This window comes from Arachis hypogaea, chromosome 9 (genome assembly GCF_003086295.3).
Source record: "Arachis hypogaea cultivar Tifrunner chromosome 9, arahy.Tifrunner.gnm2.J5K5, whole genome shotgun sequence".
NCBI classification, from domain to species: Eukaryota; Viridiplantae; Streptophyta; class Magnoliopsida; order Fabales; family Fabaceae; genus Arachis; species Arachis hypogaea.
Window position 1 is genome coordinate 108104340 of NC_092044.1, and position 14051 is coordinate 108118390.

At 34.3% G+C, this 14051-nt stretch overlaps 1 protein-coding gene and 1 long non-coding RNA gene across 4 annotated transcripts; one reads left to right on the plus strand and one right to left on the minus strand.

The window, feature by feature from the left end:
* Nucleotides 1-8470: 8470 nt before the first annotated feature.
* Nucleotides 8471-12949, plus strand: LOC112711569 (uncharacterized). Of its 3 annotated transcripts, none has more exons than XM_025764251.3 (6): nucleotides 8471-8604; nucleotides 9003-9329; nucleotides 10320-10812; nucleotides 11057-11221; nucleotides 11374-11807; nucleotides 11902-12949. In XM_025764251.3, exons 2-6 carry the CDS (start codon nucleotides 9009-9011, stop codon nucleotides 12517-12519), a joined length of 2031 nt encoding a protein of 676 aa, XP_025620036.1. In that variant the 5' UTR covers nucleotides 8471-8604; nucleotides 9003-9008; the 3' UTR covers nucleotides 12520-12949. The 3 variants fall into 3 exon arrangements, with proteins under 3 accessions (XP_025620036.1, XP_025620038.1, XP_025620037.1); XM_025764253.3 differs by having other exon boundaries at nucleotides 8481-8604; nucleotides 8981-9329; XM_025764252.3 differs by having other exon boundaries at nucleotides 8482-8604; nucleotides 8922-9329.
* Nucleotides 12950-13185: 236 nt separating this feature from the next.
* On the minus strand, nucleotides 13186-13814 carry LOC140175363 (uncharacterized). Its single transcript, XR_011866032.1, has 3 exons — nucleotides 13622-13814; nucleotides 13467-13543; nucleotides 13186-13310 (listed from the first exon to the last, which is right to left on the minus strand). It is a non-coding gene; the product is annotated as an uncharacterized lncRNA (long non-coding RNA).
* Between the last annotated feature and the right edge of the window lie 237 nt (nucleotides 13815-14051).

The window sequence follows — 14051 nt, forward strand, 5'->3', positions numbered from 1 at the left end:
GCTTTTACTATCACCCCTTTGGAGACTAATTATCAATACATTCATGTAAAGATCAAAGTGCCTGATAAGGAAGATGAATTCTTAATGGCTGTATACACTAGTCCACACCCTCACATCAGAAAACTTCTTTGGCCAGGACTTTATAACATTGCTAGATGCATTTATAAACCTTGGGTCTTGGTTGGTGATTTGAATGAGATCAAAAAAGCAAATGAAAAAAAGAGAGGCAACTTAGTGGATATTAAAAGCTACAACCAGTTTGCCAATTGGATAAATAGCTATAGATTTATTGATTTTGGCTTTATAGAGAGTAGATATACTTGGAAGGGACGTGTATGGAATAGATATGATATTCTTTAAAAGGATGGATAGGGCACTCTCTGATACAGAATGGAGGCTCAAGTACCAAGAAGCAGTTGTGAGAGTTCTTTCTAGAACAAAATTCGACTATCACCCTCTCCTCATAAAGGACAGCACCGACATCAACCAAAGAGAGAATATACCTTTTAGATTTGAAATTATGTGGACTTTTCACCCAAAATATGAATCCTTTTTGAACAACCATTAGAGCAATAGTAACAATCTTAACTCGACCTTATCCAATATTAGAGAAGAGCTCAAAAAGTGGAATTCAGAAACGTTTGCAAACATCTTTAAAATTAAAAGAACTATTTTAAACAGGTTGGCAGGTATTCAAAGAAGCAATAGCTACAGTCGTAACCATTTTTTGGATGAACTTGAAGCATCCTTCAATAAGGAGCTTAATGAGATCCTTGACAAAGAAAAGGCCTTTTGGCTTTAAAAATCAAGGGAACAATGAATATTGGATGGAGACCAAAATACGAAGTTCTATCATACTAGGACCATTATTATAAGAAGGAAAAATAAGATTCTAAAGCTCAGAGATCAATGAGAAAATTGGATAGAAGAAGAATAACAATTAAAGAATCACATCTCCAACTTCTATCAAAAGCTCTACAAAGAGGAGGTAATTACTAGTCCTATAAATTTAAACACTAGTGACATATCTATTTTTGATTGTTCAAACTACAGGTACCTAGAAGCGATGCCGACAGAATAGAAATAAAGAAAGGTTTGTTTAGCATTGGGTCTCTAAAAGCTTCTGGAGAAGACGAATTCCCTGCAGCCTTCTTAAAAAATAATTGGAAAATTACTAAAGAGAAGACTCGCAGCTTTGTCAAAGCTTGCAAGGCTAATCCTACCTTTATCAAGGATATAAACACTACTTTGCTAGCACTCATTCTAAAAGTACAGCACCCAGAGTTCATTGATCAATTCAGATCAATTGCTTTGTGCAACGTGAAGTGCAGAATCATCACCAAAATCCTTGTTCAGCGAATAAAACATTTTTCTTGGTGACAGAATCTCTCCCCATCAATCAAGCTTCATATTAGGACGACAAATTCATGACAATATTCTTATTGTGAAAGAAGTCATGTGTAAAATTCAAAAAATTAATCAATAGTTAATTAATAAATTAATTATTATCCAAAAAAAATTATAAAATTAAGTTTATAGTTTAGAGAAGTAAAAATATTTAAAATACGGATTTTTAACACTAGTTTTAAAGATTTGACCCAAAACTGGACTAACAGACTGAACCGATCAGATCAGGCCCAAACTGGACCCAAGGTCTAATATATAAATAGCTTAACTCAATTTTTCTTCCCCATAATCACATTGAAGCATGCTGAAGGAAGAAAGGGGAAGCCATGGAACCCTAGCTTTCATTTCACTTTTAACTTCAATTCCTTCTAACTTTCAATCCGGAGTTCCGATTGATGAGCCATCAGCGGCCACGCATTTGTCTCAGAATTTTCTTTAAATCCATCAGAATAAAATGGTAAGGAATTTGAGATTTCTTACCTAGTCTTCACCCCCTTTAATTTCGTAATTTTGGGTATTGAATGTCGAGGGATTTTGTGTGTTTGATGATGCTAGGTGTGCTCTAGTGGTGAGAAATTACTGAATTTTGTCTCAATCATTCGTGGATACGGTAAAAAACTATTAAACCTTTGTGAATTTTTGGATTAGTGAACCCTATGTTAATTCTAGTGATATTGTATGCATTAGATTGAGTTTCATGTTGATTTGGAGTCCAATTGGTGGTTTGAAACAAAATTCTGGTGGTTAAGCTTGTTGATTTGATAATTGGAGACTTGGAGCTCATGGAGGAGAAGGTTTGAGGTGTTCCGAGCATAAGGAAGAATCGGCTAAGGTATGATTTTGGTTTTTCGTAGCTAATATATAATGTAGCGTGAAAACTTAGGTTGGATGCCATACGATAATCTTGAACGCTTTGAATTGTTGGATGTGATGGGTTGTATATATATGTGAATGTGATGAGTAATGTGGATGAAATGTATATATATGTGTGAGGTATGATAAGTATGATGGAATGTGTATATATGTGATGTGTATTGGATTTGTTGATGATGAGTTGAACATGAAAGTTTACAATCTAGGGGGGTTGAAAGATTAATAATTAGGATACTAGTATTTGGTAGTATATGTAAATGTTGAGGTTGCTTTTGGTTATGAATGATTTGGTTAGTTTTGAGGATTTTGGGAAGTTTGAGGTTTGTAAACTTTGGTAAAAATTGATTATTAACAAAAAAAGTTATGCGCGTTTGAAGTTTAGGTTATAAAATTGAATTCCGTAGGAATTTCTAAAAACTAGAAACTCTGGTATGTGTGCGTATGCATAGACCAGAGCATGTGGGGAAGCGCGTGCGTACGCACGAGGGGTGTGCGCATGCACATTAAGGGAAGCTCGTCTGGTGCATGCGTATGTACCGCAATGATGCATACGCACGATGTCCTATTTTGCACTAAAACCTTATTTTTAATCGTTTGACCTTCCTGGCAAGCTTGTAAACTTTCGTAACCACTGTTTTGTTGAAAATTCATAATTTTTGAACTATCAATAATTCCTCTAACTTTTTCAAACCTCTTAAAGCCTTGTTTAAGGTCCAATAACTAGGTTTTAGGCTACAGAGAAATGGTAAGTATGTTAAGAAAGGTAGAATTGGTATTGAAGGAGATTTGAAACGTGAATTATTAGCTTGATGAGATATTAAATATGATGAATGAGACATGATTAAGAATGATGAGGTTTGATTTGTGACTGTGAATGGAAAGTTTATTGATTCCTATCAAGAATGGTGGCATAGTCCTGCTTACTCAGTGCGTAATGGATGTGGGGAAGGTGGAAAAGCATACTCTTTCATATTATTTTTCCCACATTTTTCTCTAGTTGCAAGGTGAAAAAGGCACACTCCTTCGTTCTACTTTTAGAAGAAGGTAGAAAGGCACTCTCCTTTGTTTATGGTTCTCCTAGAGATGCGCAACCTAGAGATCATATCCGGGTTAGCTACCGAGTGTGTTGGGTTCTGACAGTTTAACTGACCCGTGAGTTCACGGCTAGTAAGATTAGGCATTTAGCATATGTATTTGTGTGTTTTGTATGAGTTTGCCTTTGTTTTGGCTTGTCTAATTGCTTGACTGTGGTTAACAGTTATCTGATCTATTTGTTGTAACTGCTATCTATACCTGTATTTTCTTTGTCTGTTTTATATGTGTTTGTATTCTGAGAGAGCCCTCAGGTGTTGGAGGCGTGATGAAGGTTGTTCTATGCATGGTGGTTGGTAAGTTTGAAGGAGACAAAAAGTGAATAATTAGCTTAGAACTAGAATCCCTTAGATAGATTACCAAGATTTCTAGTTTGGTATAAACTTTAAGTTTGATTTGAGTTGTCAAAGTTCTAGGAATGTCTTTAGATTTTTCGCTACCTTATATATTATCTATGTGGGAACCTTTACCATGTTGAGAACCCTCAGTTCTCATTCCATACATATTTTGCTGTTTTTTAGATGCAGGTCGAGAGGCACCTTGCTGAGCATTCTGGAGATCCTTTGGGAGTGAAGAACTATGTTTTGGGCCTTTACTTTTTGTGTTTAGATTGTATATATGTAGTTAAGTTCTCTTTTGTATATAACTTGTATGTTTGTCCCTTTTAGAGGTTGACTTGGAGAAACATATTTTGTACTTTGTTTTCTGGATTCTTTTGGATATATATATATATATATATATATATATATATATATATATATATATATATATATATATATTTATATATATATATGTAAACTCTGGCTGGCCTTAGCTTCACAGGTCGAGTTTGGAATGTGATATTTATATCTTTTGGAACTCTGATCTTTATATATGTTTATCCTTTTTTTCAACCTTGTTTATCCGTTTTACACTTAACCGGACATGAGTGATGCGATCTTCTGTGGCGCTTTTTCTTAGCTTCTTTCAAGGCTTCTAGTTACAATTTATTTCAATTATACTTATATACGTCTTTTGTTTTAGAAGTTGTAATACCTCGCCACCTCTGATTTATGACTTAAGTGTAAAATTTCGTGTGGTAGGATGTTATATCATGCATTCAATGAAAAGGATTAGAGGTAGAAAATGCTATATGGCAATAAAAATTAGGTGGAGTTTCATGAATTATAGACTTAAAGAATTTGGATTTCCCCAACGGTTGGTCAATATCATCATGAAAGGGGTCACTACGGTCAACTAGGTGTTATGGAACGGTAGTAAAATAGATAATTTTATCCCTACAAGAGACATTAGGCAAGGAAACCCTCTATCTCCTTACCTATTTTTTTTCATGGATAAATTATCCCAACTTATTGAAAGGAATGTGATTGATGGTAAATAGAACCCGTTTGAATTTGGAAGAAATGGGACACAACTGCTCCATCTAATGTTCACTGATGATTTGCTCCTTTTCGCGAAAGCAATAACACAACAAATGGAAAACATCAAAGGACTTTTGGACTATTTTATGAAGTAGCTGGGCTGCGGATTAATAACAATAAATCATCTATTGTGCTCTTTAAGAATACTCCAACATCGACCAGATTAAAGATCTTGAAAAAGTCTGAGTTTAAAGAGAACAAGACTCTGGGAAGATACCTAGGAGCAATGCTCAACAACAACAGAAAAGGGAAAGACAATTTCAGTGTGGTCTTGGAAAGAATTAATGGCAAGTTGAAAAGTTGGAAGAGTAAAGTATTATCTTTTTCTGATAGAGTTACGCTAGCCCAAGCCGTCATAAGTCCCGACATTCATTTCGACATGCAACACGATAGAGTTTCCAAAGCTATTTGCAAAGAGATAGAGAAGGCACAGAGAAATTTCATATGGGGATACACAAAAGATAAAAGAAGACTGCATGCCATTAATTGGAAAACCCTATGTTTATTGATAAGGGCTAAACACTGGTTTAGAAATTCACAAATTATAAAGCTCAAGTTTCATTGTAGCTCTAAACTAGAATTCAACATTCTTCAAAGTTCAATTAAAATGTCAAAAAATTTCGAATCAATAACCAGGAGTTTAATCCCGGATCGTTCTCCCTAGAAATTGCAATCGAGTACTCATCGTTGGCTATGAGAGATCGGAGGTTTTGATTGCAATAAACATAAATATAAATAGCAAAAAATTAAATGAGCAAGTAATAACTAAATGGCAAAGGGAATTAAACTAAGATAATTAAGGAAATTAACTAAGAAAGATCTTGGCAAGGGTTGATGGTTAAGGATCACTATCCTTGTCACTAACCACAACATGATAATTGCAAAGAGCAAACCTAATTCGTCAACCTCCAAATGGCGAGAAAAGTCAACCGGGTTTAATGAATTAGTAAAAGATTATCGCCAACGGAAACAGGATTAATTAAAATCTCTAAATTATCAATCAACTTGTACATTATTAACTCAAGGTCACCCAATTTACTAACCTAAGTCAAGAATGCAAAATTCTACTCTAAAACTAAAAGAGACATTTCATCAAACACTTGGTAGGTATAAAAAAAAGCATCATAAATTGCATGAATTAATAAAATCTACAACTATTCAATGCAAGAAAGTAATAATAACAACTCCAATAAAACAATAAGAAAACATAAATATCAAAGGAAAATTACAAATTCAACAACAGTTCATAAGCTAAAATAATATAAACAAGAACAAACAAGAAAAAGTTAATAAACTAAGGTAGTAGAACAAGAAAATATAATTAAAATTAAACTAAAACAAGATTAAAAACTAAAATTAGAGAAAAAACTAAGTAAAATCCTAAGAATTCTAGAGAGAAGTTGGAACTTCGCTCTCTAGAATTTATCAAAACATCATAATAAAACTAAAACTAAGACTACCTACTCTCAAACTCACTGCATTTTTCACTTAAATACTTTTGAGCTTTGGGACTTTTTGTGGTCCAAAAATAAAGATGCATGTGTTTCATTAAACAAAGTACGTGGGTCCGTCTCACACACGCAGAAAAAGCTCGCACACGTGAGGATTTCGCGTATGCAAGGAAGTGTGTCTTGCGTAAGTAACTCGCTCACGTGTGGAAAGGCCACCTGTGCAAATTGCTCGCTTATGCGAGAGATGTTCGCTCATGCGAGTTATCACCCGAATCGCTTTTCGAATACGCTTTTTTGCTCCATTCTTTTTAATCATTTGAAACTATTAATATACAGTAACCCTGAAACACTTAAATAAATTTAATCATGTCATTGAATGGCATAAAAATTAATAATTAAGAGCACAAAAAATATATTTTTCACACGTAACTTCATCGGAAGCAAGATTTAAAAAACTCATTTAATTGCCCAAAATTATACAAAAAAGTTGCTAAAACTCTATACTTTTTAGCACAATTAATGACAATACAATGGAGTTTATCATTTACCAAAACATGATGGAGGCTTAGAATTTAGGAACTTGGAGTTAATGAACGAAGCTTTCTTATACATGCCATTTGACAACTAAAAGAAATGCCTTATGGGCTCATATTCTCAGTAAAAAATACAATTGAAACACATTCACTGCTACACCTTCAACTAGAAAATTAGATTCTAAGCTGTGGAAGGAGCTTATCAAAATTTGGTCAAAATTCTACAATCATACCATCTCTTTTGTTGGAAATGGAGCAACAACGAAGTTTTGGCATGACAACTAGGTCGAAGGGGGCTGGAATCCTGCAAAATTTTTCCCTCCAAATTGATGTTGATGAGGAAAGCGTCGTGAGAGATTGGAGCGATGAAAGAGGAGAGTGGAACGTGACAAAACTTAAAACGTACCTATCTGAAGATGTGTGTGCGAAAATTGTTGCTCTCCCTCCTCCGAAAATCAACAACAGAGATGATCGACAAGGTTAGATTCATTCAGATGATGGAGCATTCTCCATAGCCGCCATCTTCAAAGCCCTAGCGAAATGGATGCAACCCATAACCACTGTCTGGACCACTATGTGAAAATGGAAGAGACCCTAAAAAACTAAGACTTTCATGTGGAGACTTTTGCACGACTGCATTCTCACAAACCAGAAGAAGAAAAAACTGTTTGGTGGACGAGGAGATTGTGCATTTTACCCATACCAGGAAGAGGATATTATGCATGCTATGAGAGATTATAGGAAAATAACCCCAATTTGGATTATCCTCGTTAATCCAAGATGCATGCAATATTTTTTTTGAAGCCAATATCGAAAAATGGGTTGAGATGAATTTAAAAGAACAACTCGGTAGAGACGAATGCAACAATTAGATGGACACTTACATCACAACAACCTGAAAAATGTAAAATTAGAAAAATAGAAAAATACATGAACAAGGTTAGGAAAAACCACCCCAACCTCACTATGAGATCTTGAAAAAAGTAAAGAAGATAAATGAAACGTTTGTAAGAAGGAAATAGAGCATTTTCAGATAAAAGGAGGAAAAACATATAAATTGGAACCCTCCTATCCAAAATTGGGTGACACTAAACACTGATGGTTCAAGACACAATAAATCAAAGAAATCTGGATGCAGGGGGCTCATCAGAAATCGTGAAGGTAGATGGATAGGAAAATTTTTCTATTATATTGGAGACTGCACAGCATACAAGACAGAATTTTGGGGTATTTATCAGGGACTCAAAATAACTTGGATTTTGAGTTTAAGAAAAATAACTGTTAAGTGTGATTTCAGAGCAGTGATCGCAAGTTTGAATGGAAATAAAAATTTAGCTAATCATTTCAACGTTTTTTTTAGAAGTATCCAACAATGGTGAGAAAAGGATTGAGAGATTTATTTTGTAAATATCTATAGAAAAGGTAATATATATGTAGATTGTCTAGCGCGTAAAAATTTAACTTTAAAGTCAAAATTACACTTAACTTTTTCTGATGATGTTAGAGGTTTCCTTATCTCGTTTAGTTTGTATTTTAGTCTTTTTGGACATTAGCCCCATTTTCTCAACAAAAAAAAACATTGATAATTTGATACACAAATAAATTAATGATCGGATGAAAATAATATAGATCTAACGGCTCTTATTTGATTATATTTTTTTATTAATGTTGATCCAACTTATTATGCAAAAATACTGGACAAACCTACATGCCAGGTAATATGGACTGCTGATTGGTGAGTTCCTTCATACATCTATTTGCTGCCAGCGTTGACTCAGAAAGACAGTGCTGAGTTCCTACATCTTTATGCTGCCACTGTAATACAAGGTATTGATTGACAACAAGTTCTTGTTCTGTTTCACTCAATCTCACTTTCTCAAATAAAGTTTTCTTGTTCTGCTTTAATCAATCCCACTTTGATCTTCTTTAATCTTTACTCAGACACTTCAAATTTTAGGCCAACTATTTTATTTATTAAAATATTTATTAACAAAAAGAATTAGTCACTATAATTAACGATAAATATCCGAACTGAAAAAAAAAAAATCTCACTTTCTCAATTATGCACTCTCTATGTGTTGTGTATGTTATGCAACCTTTTGCTTGATGTTCTATTTTTTTTTTTTGCTGCATTTTTTTTTCAGCACTAATACTAGCAAAACTGTATTTTGTTGTTGCTGAATATGAACACTTGGTATTAAAGCTCCATTGATAATTTCTTCAAGGTGACAATGACTTGCACTAGTCTTTCCTTATCTGCTGCACCAAAATTTTCTGGGGACAAGTATGATTTCTGGAAAATTAAAATGAGACGCTTCCTAGTGGCAAATGAATTGTGGGAAATTGTGGACAATGGTTTTGAAGTTCCAGTAGCGAACGCACAATTAAATGATGGGCAACAACAAACTTTGAGAGAAAATTCCTCTAAAGATGCAAAGGCTCTCTTCACCATCCAATCTGTAGTCTCAGATAAAGTTTTTCCAACCATTATGAATGCCACTACAGCCAAGGAAGCCTGGGACACATTGCAGCTTGGGTATCATCGCACAAAGGTGAAACTCAATAAACTCTAAACTGTGAAAAAAGATTTTATATATATGAATATGAACATGTATTTTCTTTTTTCTTTTTTTAATGTTTAGTGCGGATTCTGTTAAAGGTTTCTCTGCTAAAATATTAGGATCTACAAAGTAGATGAACTTATATGCAGATACAGTCTCTAACGACTAACAAGCATATTGTTGAATAACATGTTACTTCTTTAGGCTAAATTTGTATCCATATTCACTGCTATTGAACTGTGCTTAGAAGCACATGATGAGCAGATAATTAATAGAACTAAAAGCTTGTCGAAGGGACATACATTTCAGTCCAAACATAAGCAAGAGATGAAAAATCAGTATTTAGGGTCCCTTTGGGTTTTATCTGAAGACAGGAGATAGGCAACTACAAAAGGTTAAAAATGTTTTTGCATTGTCTTCAGAGTACAGAAACTAAAATCTTTTGTCCATCCCATGAATGGAGAACAGAGCACGACAAAGAATTTTCCTTTGCGAGGTTTTGTCCTAAATGTTTGTGATTTTTTGTAAAAAATAGTCTTAACGTTTAGTTTCGTTGTATTTAATTTTGTCCATGATATTTTTTATTTGCGTTAAAATTATTCATGGACATTAATTCTATATAAAATGGTAGAGACAAAATTAAAAATTTTTAAAGATAGTTTTGACACAAATAAAAAAGTTAAATGAAATTAAATATTAAAAGTATTTTTAAAAAGATTGCAAACCGTTAATGACAAAAAGTATGCTTTATTTTTTTTTTTAATTCCAACCTTTCCCTATTTACACCCAACATGTGAAATAGTCCTGAAAACTTGTTAATATTAAACACAAGAATCATAAAAGGTCGAATAATACAATCAAACACAAGTCAATCTTTATTACCTTTGAGGTGGAATTGTTGGAGCAAGCATAATATATATGAAGATCAAGTATACATTATTGTTGCTGAAAATAATGTGGATTATGATTCTATTGAAACAGGAAGTGAGGACGGATTACAATCCAGAATACGCACGATTATATGCGGCATTGCGCACTGGTGATTGGCACGGCACTCGTGAATTTCTTAACGGGCATGAGGGAGCATTGACTGCAAGAATTTCGCACGAGGGTAAGAGAGCTCTTCACGTTGCAGCTCTATTCGGGCACCGCCACATCGTGGAGCAACTGTTGCAGTTAATGTCAGCAGACAACGTTAAACTGAGAGACAATAGAGGACTCACGGCTCTTCATGAAGCTACTTACGGTAAAGACGTCCAGCTGGTAAAATGCCTTGTCGAAAAAGGCAACAGGGAATTACTTACTATTCCTTCAAACACTGGTTGGATTCCCCTCACACGTGCTCTTAGCGTTGGTAACAAGGAAATGGCTGCTTATCTATTTTCAGTCACACCATGGGAAGAATTAACACCTGAAAAGGGATATAATGGAGTTAGAATTCTCATCATGTGCTATTATTCTCAGATATTGTTAGGTATTAGCTTCAATCTAGGACTTCTATTTTCAATTAAATAACTGTAAGCTCATATTTGACGTAAAGAAAAATCCAGGGCCATTAATTTTTATTTATTTTGGGTTTTTTTTCTGAACATCAGTTAATAAAAATAAATTGATAACTAAGTGTTGGCCAAAAAATTTTTTTTAAATGAGAAAGTTGATAAAAAAATATTAGTACATAATAATATATTGTTTTCTAATTTTTTATCCTTGCACAACAGATAAGGCTCTAGAATTGCTGCGTTATTGCCCAAAGTTAGCAGTAATACCGTTACCAGCAAGCCATCGTGGGCGTGAATCAACTCTTTTGGAGGCTTTGGCAAGTGTACCTTCTGCCTTTCCTAGTGGGCGTCAACTCACGTTCTGGGAAAGATGGATCTTTAGAAGTGAGTATAATAACTACCCTCAGTTAAACATTACGACGTACTTTATATAATCAATCGTCCTTATGGATTTAAAATTAGTAAGTTTTGAACCTTTTAATTAGTGTTTTTGTTGTGCTGGTGGGACTGACTTCTCTCTCAATCTGTAATTATAGGAAGACGGAATATATGCAAGGTTGATAAATCAAAGTTAACCTATAAGCACCCTCGTGAGCTTCTAGAGATTGCATGTAAAGAGCTATTCAAATTAAATATAGCAGAACTTGAAAATAGTCGAGCACATCTCGCAGTAATTCAAGCCGCCAAAATGGGGATCCCAGAGTTTATCAAGGAAGTGATAAAGACGCACCCACGCGTTTTCTGGGCAGGTGAAAATCCCAGAAATGCTATATTTGTGGGTGTTGAATATCGCCAAGCCAGTGTTTTTGATCTTATTCACGGTATGGTTTGGAAAAATGCACTTGCTGAAATGACGGACAGGAATGGTGACACCCTGCTTCACATGGCAGGACTGTTAGCTCCGAGCGCACAGCTTCATGATATCTCTGGTGCTGCTTTACAAATGCAAAGAGAATTGCAGTGGTTTAAGGTCAGTACTCAATCAATAAAAATTAGTTAGTTAGTTAGTTATATAATATATTACATGTGTGTGGTGGTTATTAATTGGTTGCTCACGCGTTCAGGAAGTGGAGAGTATCACGCCAGCTCTAAGAAAGCAATCTCTAAACAACGATAAGAAAACTGCTCGACAATTGTTTACAGAGGAACACAAAGATTTGGTGAAACAAGGTGAGAAATGGATGAAAGGAACAGCCACTTCATTTAGTCTTGTAGCTGCTCTTGTAGCCACGGTGGTTTTTGCGGCTGCATTTACAGTTCCAGGTGGTAATGACCAGATCACAGGTTACCCTATTTTCTCAAAGAAAAAGGCATTTGTGGTGTTTGTATTATCTGATGCAATATCGCTCTTTTCTTCTTCAACTTCGATAATCATGTTCTTAGGCATTCTCACTTCCCGTTATGCTGAAGATGATTTTCTCAAGGCATTACCTTTGAAGCTTATCACAGGCCTTCTGACTTTATTTATCTCCATGGCATCCATGTTGGTAGCATTTTCTGCGGCGCTCTTTGTTATGCTTCACGGGAAAGCATGGATTGTTATACCTTTAAGTTTTCTTGCTTGTGTTCCAATTGCTTCCTTCATTTGGTTGCAGTTTCCTCTTTTTGTGGAGATCACAATGTCAACCTTCGGGCCAAGCATCTTTGATAGAAATGCTAATAAGCACTGGCTCACTCGATAATTCACTGCCTACCAGCTTGCTTCTTCTCATACTGCTCCAAGTCCTTCAATTAAAGAGCAGAGAGCTACCAGTTTGAGCATAGTTTAATTTGAATTTTTCTTTTGCATGTTGATCGTGCTTGCTACCAAGTTGTAATTTGATGCCATAAATATGGACAAATCATTTATCATTATGCTTATGTCAAATGCGGTGTCTTGTTATGTTTCCTTTTTGGAAAAGTATATGTTACCAAGAGAGAGTCTGCCAACTATTACCAACACGTGATAAATTAGGATTAAACCATGATTAATTTAGACGTGGCTTTATTTAGTAGATGGGTTTCATGTCCAGCCCAACTCAAGTTGGCAGATTTTGGCAGATAAAAAATTGGTAACGTAGCACTCCTGTTCCTTTTTTTATAGTGAAATTATGCTTTGATACTTACTTTCAAGATTTTGTTGTTTTGATGAACAATGCACCGTATTACATATAGAAATTATACAGTTGCACTTAATATACAAGCTAAATACCTCATTAGAAAAGTATAGGTAGACAATAAAAATATTAAACAATGTGAACAATAAATATATTAGATGTTCATTTTACTAGGTGTGCGAATAGTTATTCTAATATTAAGATTTAGATAGATAATTTAAAAATATAGTATATTTTAATTTGATTAATAGTTATTCATGTTATTCAAGAAAGTTATTAATTACCTATTATTATTTTAGATTTTATGCTTTTTTATTCGGAATGAGGTAGCCCATGGTAATGTTCCCATTAGAGTCTGCACAACATTCGACTTTTATCTGAGCACAAAAATTATGTAATCATATTCTAATTAGTATCACTAATAATGAACGTGTTGCAACATAAGCAAAAATAATTAGCAATTTCACAATGATTACTCGAAAGCCATACATAAAACTGCAGATGACTGAAAATTAATCTAAATTACGACTTACATGTTGGTAGCAGCAGAAAAGGTGCTTTGACCTCCTGATTCGGGATGTATCCATTGGTGCAACACCAACCATAAACCCTAAATATAAAATTAATTAATTAATTTTGTTATTAATTGGGAATTAGGAGGAGAATAGAGTAAAATTAAAATACATACCTTGAGGTGCTTCGGAAACCGATGTCTCCGTAGTGTCCATGGAAACGGCACCGTTTCGCTTTTTTTTTGTCCCAAAAAAGTATGAAGAACCAATATAATTAGTATATAATGTGTATAATTAGGGGTGACAACGGAACAAATAGGGATAGATTTTTCTCTATCCGATCTCCCTCCTAACTATCATCACTTACATAATATAAATTAAAATAAAAATTTAAATATGATATAATATTATTAATTATTTACTAATTATTTTACATATATTATACATATTATATATTAAAATTATATACATTATATATATAACAGGGCGGATATTACTTAAACCCGATCCCTTGCCGTCCCTCTCAACAATCCATCCCGCTAAAAATCCGCTCCGTTGCAAGGCGGGTAATTATCCGTCCCGAATGGATAGGGATAGGATGGATAC

What these genes read in the sequence shown, in the direction of transcription:
- LOC112711569 (XM_025764251.3), top strand. Translation starts at nt 9,009, where the DNA reads ATGACTTGCACTAGTCTTTCCTTATCTGCTGCACCAAAATTTTCTGGG. An exon ending in TTATTCTCAGATATTGTTAG is followed by an intron (nt 10,813 to 11,056) that starts GTATTAGCTTCA and finishes CTTGCACAACAG; the next exon opens with ATAAGGCTCTAGAATTGCTG. An exon ending in GAGAATTGCAGTGGTTTAAG is followed by an intron (nt 11,808 to 11,901) that starts GTCAGTACTCAA and finishes TCACGCGTTCAG; the next exon opens with GAAGTGGAGAGTATCACGCC.